Source organism: Oryza glaberrima, chromosome 2 (assembly GCF_000147395.1).
Source record: "Oryza glaberrima chromosome 2, OglaRS2, whole genome shotgun sequence".
NCBI classification, from domain to species: Eukaryota; Viridiplantae; Streptophyta; class Magnoliopsida; order Poales; family Poaceae; genus Oryza; species Oryza glaberrima.
In genome coordinates, this window is record NC_068327.1 from 18,100,237 (window position 1) to 18,106,162 (window position 5,926).

The 5,926-nt window shown below is 42.6% G+C and overlaps 1 protein-coding gene across 1 annotated transcript; it reads left to right on the forward strand.

Annotated features, from left to right (window-relative positions):
* Positions 1–595: 595 nt before the first annotated feature.
* Positions 596–5,683, forward strand: LOC127762874 (serine/threonine-protein kinase PBS1-like). Its single transcript, XM_052287402.1, has 5 exons — positions 596–1,140; positions 1,601–1,803; positions 2,415–2,604; positions 3,444–3,835; positions 4,886–5,683. Exons 1-5 carry the CDS (start codon positions 906–908, stop codon positions 5,444–5,446), a joined length of 1,581 nt encoding a protein of 526 aa, XP_052143362.1. The 5' UTR covers positions 596–905; the 3' UTR covers positions 5,447–5,683.
* Positions 5,684–5,926: the final 243 nt, after the last annotated feature.

The window sequence follows — 5,926 nt, forward strand, 5'->3', positions numbered from 1 at the left end:
TTTCTATAAGTGTGATATTGAAATTGGCATTCAATAGTTAAATTCATAAATATAAAATTTCCCGACCATTTCCGTACAAATAATAGAAAAATAATACCGATTCTGACCATTTCCGACCATAATTCGATAATAAATTTTAGAATTGATTTAGAACTTTTTTTTTCATCCCTCTGTATATTTTCTAGCCTTAATTTGTTGGATCATTTCCGATTATTTTATTTATTTTCCTTCCATATAAGCCTTATCTCAACCAACCAATAAGGAACATCTTTTTCCGAAGATCTTCCACCCCCAAACACGTAAAAAAAACAATCGGATCTCAAATTACCATACAAATGTACAAAATGAGATAAACATGCAGTCATTAACTACCATAAAAGGTGTTCAAGGAGATAACAACCCATTGATTACAACGAAACCCCCACGCAGGCGTAGGTAAGGTAAGACCAGGACGGACGGCCAAGCCAGCAAACACCACCACCACATCGTGTGAAAGCCGCCGCAGCAACGAGCGAGAGGCCCCGCCCCCGGACCAGACGGGGCGAAGACGGGAGACGGAACCCGCAAAGACGCGTATTAGTTGGGCGGCTGCCGCGACTCCACCACCTCTCCTCGCTTTGCTTGCTTGCTTCCTCGCTCTTCCCTCCCCCTCTTCGCTTCCTTCCCCTCCAAAAACCCAATAAAAAACGCCTTTCCTCCCCCCCACCTCCTCCTCCTCGATCCCCTCGCCGCGAAGATCCGATCCCGAGCACGAGCAGCACACCGATCGGGGGGTGGCCTCCTCCGGCAGCCTGAGGGGCGGCGGCGGCGGCGATGGCCCTCTGACGCGACGCGCGCCTTTCTCTGGCTTTTGGCTGTGGTGGGTGCTTGTGGGTGGAGAGAGAGAGAGGGAGAGGGAGAGAGAGATGGGCTGCTTCTCGTGCTTCGACTCGCCCGCGGAGGAGCAGCTGAACCCCAAGGTGGGAGGGCCGTACGGCGGCGGCTCCTCCTCCTCCGCCGCCGCGGCCGCGTACGGCGGCGGCGGCGGTTCCGGCGCTGGTCGGCATGGGGAGAGGGGCGGTGGTTACCCGGACCTGCACCACCACCACCACCACCAGCAGCTGCCCATGGCGGCGCCGCGCGTCGAGAAGCTCTCCGCAGGTGCGTCCGTTACTCCCTCCGTTCGCGTTGGGTTGAGTTGGGGTGGATCTCCGGGTGGCGGCGGCGGTTGGTGGGGATCGGATCCGCGTCGGGGGGACACGGATTCGGTCCTTCCTTTTCCACGCCTCCTTTGATCTGATTTAGTATTCCTTCTCGTGTTTCGTGATCTCTGCCTACCGAATTACCGCAATTTGTCCTGCAAAATTTGACCAGAAAGCATAACTATCTTGCGCTGTTTGATATGTAGATGCTGTTGGGGTTAGTTCATCTACTTCAGATCATTCTGAAATGAAAAAAAAATATGGTATTATATGGGAGATGAATTGATAGACCGATAGGACAAGGCCTATGCTACATTCAGACTGTTTATTTGGACTCTGTAGTTGTAAATTCTCGCTGTCGCGTGAACATACTGGTTAGCTTAGTTTTTTTTTTCTCATGTTTTGGTCAACATGGGCAGGGGCTGAGAAGACGAGGGTGAAGAGCAATGCAATACTAAGGGAACCTTCTGCGCCCAAGGATGCCAATGGGAATGTAATATCAGCACAGACTTTCACCTTCCGAGAACTCGCGACCGCCACCAGGAATTTCAGGCCAGAGTGCTTCCTGGGCGAAGGAGGCTTTGGGCGCGTTTATAAGGGCCGCCTCGAGAGCACTGGCCAGGTAACTTATTTTGGCAAATGGGTATATGCTTCATTCTTGCATTCGCCTGTGGAGAGCTGAACAACTGGAAAATTGCACTGTTGTGAAATCTTTACTGTTCACTTTTGTTTGTCTAAGATCTACGTTCTGAACTGTTTACAGGAATGAGAAATGACCATGTTGAGCAACTGTTTATTTCATTTTGTTTGTTTATGCATTATAATACTATGCTGCTCCCTCTGGTCGTAATACATGTCATTTTGGCCTGGGCCGCCTTTTTTCTTTTTAAATATATTTGTCAAACCCATTAAATTATAGGACTATGCAAGTACGTTGAAATGCAAATCTTCTCATATGATTTTCTTTATCCAGTTTAATTATTCAGAAATATTACTATACCCAGAAGTTTTGAAACTTTGACATGATGCTTGTCCAAAATACAAGTATTTCTGACCGGAGGAAGTAGTAATAACTAGTAAGTGCAATTTTAGGCAACAAGGATCTAGTGTTCTATGTTCAGTGTGTTGTATTGAAAAATTAAGAGCAATATGATTGAAGCACCAAAACTTCTTCTAAATTAAAATTAGTTTAAAAGAAGTATGATGATTGAAGTCCCTTTTTCGTCATTGCAGGTTGTGGCTATAAAGCAGCTTAATAGAGATGGGCTTCAAGGAAACAGAGAATTTCTAGTGGAAGTTCTAATGCTCAGTTTGTTACATCATCAAAATCTTGTTAATCTGATTGGCTATTGTGCTGACGGAGATCAACGTCTTCTTGTTTATGAATACATGCACTTTGGATCATTGGAAGATCATTTGCATGGTACGAATTCTATGTTTATTCCCTGTAGAGATACTGTTTTGCATATGACCACAACCTGTAAATTTTCTGTTAATGGTTTCTGTGTCTGTACCTGCAATACTGTCCTCTGTCACATGTTTCCTTAGGTACAGATTGTCCATCAGCGATTCTATCCATGCTTTTCTATCTGTGCTCTTTATGTGGCAGAATTAGTGTCCATGATTATTGTTTTTCAATATCAGCAAATGTTTATGTGGTGGTAGACTAGTATTTCATTACTTAGCCCTAAAAATGTCACCATTTGCATTAACCTGCTCCCTGTTGAAGTGTTGACATTTTGTCTCTTCCAAGGGCCTAAAATAGGCTTGTAAGAGTGGCAAATAGTTAATTTTTCCCTAAAATGGTGCATGACAGCATAATGTGAGTACTATGTTTGTCATGTTTTACAGTTCGCTCGCATTTCTCATCTGTGTGTACTGTAATTTTCAACTGCAATTTTTAGATGTGTTTGGCTATTTGTTGTAAGTTAAATAAAAGTCGTAAAACCTATGGAGTTACTTATAAAGTTATGTGGAGTTGTTGGTCTGCATATACCAAAAAATTACTTATAAAGTTATGTGGTCTACTGAAAATGGTTCGTGATGTAAAAACCAATGAAATATTTTTAGTCAATGATCTATGGAAGGTGTAAATATATTTTTTATGTCTTGTTACTTCTCAAGGTTCTCTTATGTTCAGAAATTGTACCCTTTAACTGCATTGTGTGAGTCTAATATGTGATTTTGAATTAAGTGTCGTTGATATAAATATGTATGAATAATGACCGTACTAAACTTCAATAAATTGTTTATGTGGTATAGATCTACCTCCTGATAAGGAAGCATTGGATTGGAACACAAGGATGAAAATTGCGGCTGGTGCTGCTAAGGGACTAGAGTACCTTCATGACAAAGCAAATCCACCAGTTATTTATAGAGACTTCAAGTCATCAAACATTCTCTTAGATGAGAGTTTCCATCCAAAGCTGTCTGACTTTGGTCTTGCAAAGTTGGGTCCTGTTGGTGACAAATCTCATGTCTCTACTCGTGTGATGGGAACATATGGATATTGTGCTCCTGAGTACGCTATGACAGGACAGTTGACAGTTAAGTCTGATGTATATAGCTTTGGAGTTGTGTTGCTTGAGTTGATTACTGGTCGTCGGGCGATCGACAGCACTAGGCCACATGGGGAGCAAAATCTTGTCTCATGGGTAAGCTATGTTCTGATTATTTAGGAGCACATGCTATCTATATATGCTAATAACCTGAAATGATTTATCTGTCTAGTATCTCCTAAGTAATTGTTTGGATCCTGACATGTCGCATACCATCAATATGTTTGGTAGTAGATCTAACTAATATCTGCTGCATTTCATCAGAATTAAAACATCTTGAAAAATAGCTCATAAAGATAAGATATTTCCTGGTTACTTTCTGGAACTGAAAATACAAAAGCAAATATTGAGTAAATTTCACAAAACTACAGGTATTTTGCACAATATATCACAAAGCTACAGATTTAAGAGCTTGTTTCACAAAACTACAGATTTAGTGTCTTCGTTTATCACAAAACTACAGGTACTTTATACAATCTATCACAAAACTACAGATTTAAGGACTTGTTTCACAAAAATATAGATTTAGTGTATTCGTTTATCATAGTGCTACACATTTAGTGTCTTCATTTATCACAAAACTACAGATTTAGTGTCTCCATTCTCACAAAACTACAGGTTTTAGCATTGTTAAAACGTGTAGTTTTGTGAGAATGGAGACAATAAATCTGTAGTTTTGTGATAAATGAAGATATTAAACCTGTAGTTTTGTGAAACAAGTTCTTAAATCTGTAGTTTTGTGATATAGTGTTCAAAGTACCTGTAGTTTTGTGATATAGTGTTCAAAGTACCTGTAGTTTTGTGATAAACGAAGACATTAAATCCGTAGTTTTGTGAAACTAGTTCTAAAATCTGTAGTTTTGTGATAGATCATGCAAAGTATCTGTAGTTTTATGAAATTTACTCGCAAATATTATTATGTCTGATGTCCACCTTCCAAGGAACGGATGACTATATTAGATGTTGTAAGCTACATCTATGATTTCCTGTCCTCCATGCTTATACTGGTCAACATACTTTGATGGGCTAGAGCAGATCATGTATTGTGAGGTTAAATGTTTTTTTTTTTTTTTGGGGGGGGAGGGGGGGTGAGAAGAGGCTAATGACTTGACCCATGTACTCACAATATTTCATATTAACTGCCAGGCACGACCTCTTTTCAACGACAGAAGAAAGCTCCCAAAAATGGCTGACCCAAGACTGGAGGGACGATACCCCATGCGTGGACTTTACCAAGCACTTGCAGTGGCATCTATGTGCATTCAGTCGGAGGCTGCGTCGCGTCCACTTATTGCAGATGTTGTGACTGCTCTTTCCTACCTGGCATCTCAATCATATGACCCTAATGCGGCTCATGCTTCAAGAAAGCCAGGTGGCGATCAGCGAAGCAAGGTTGGCGAGAACGGCAGGGTAATATCCAGGAACGATGAAGCCAGCAGCTCTGGCCACAAGTCACCAAACAAGGATAGGGAGGATTCCCCGAAAGAGCCCCCAGGTATCCTGAACAAGGATTTCGACAGGGAGCGGATGGTGGCGGAGGCAAAGATGTGGGGCGACAGGGAACGGATGGTGGCTGAGGCAAAGATGTGGGGTGATAGGGAGCGGATGGTAGCCGAGGCAAAGATGTGGGGCGAGAATTGGCGGGATAAGAGACGTGCGATCGAGAACGGGCAGGGGAGTCTGGATTCCCCAACTGAAAATGGCTAGGAGCAGGGCAGTGAGGGGTTGATCCATCCACCCATGTATGTCTGTTTATTTCCAACATTATTTGCTTTCCTGTGGCAGGGAGAGGGGAGGGAGGGACGGTGGGTTAGATGTACATTTCTAGAGAAAAAGAGAGAAGAAACGGGAGCTTTGAACTGGATAGTGAATTCATGTTGTTGTACTTGTAAATTCTCAGAAATTTTTGTGAGAATGAAAGGACACTTTTGAGTTCCCTTTGAATCATCCTCGTTATATCTTCTTATCATGTTATGCGCTCGTAGCAATTAATAATGTTTATATCGGACTCGTTCCTATTAGTTGACTTGATCCTGGTCATGGACATGGGATCATTCTTCGTCAGCGATCAGTTAATGCCGGTGCTGTGCCGACTGGTTACACGATCGAGATGCTGAAGATGCTCTGAAAGCAACTCTGTCTATTGGTCGATCCATCAGCGGGAGAGAAGAGGCAAGACGTCAAAAA

What these genes read in the sequence shown, in the direction of transcription:
- LOC127762874 (XM_052287402.1), top strand. Translation starts at nt 906, where the DNA reads ATGGGCTGCTTCTCGTGCTTCGACTCGCCCGCGGAGGAGCAGCTGAAC. An exon ending in CGTCGAGAAGCTCTCCGCAG is followed by an intron (nt 1,141 to 1,600) that starts GTGCGTCCGTTA and finishes CAACATGGGCAG; the next exon opens with GGGCTGAGAAGACGAGGGTG. An exon ending in ATTGGAAGATCATTTGCATG is followed by an intron (nt 2,605 to 3,443) that starts GTACGAATTCTA and finishes TATGTGGTATAG; the next exon opens with ATCTACCTCCTGATAAGGAA.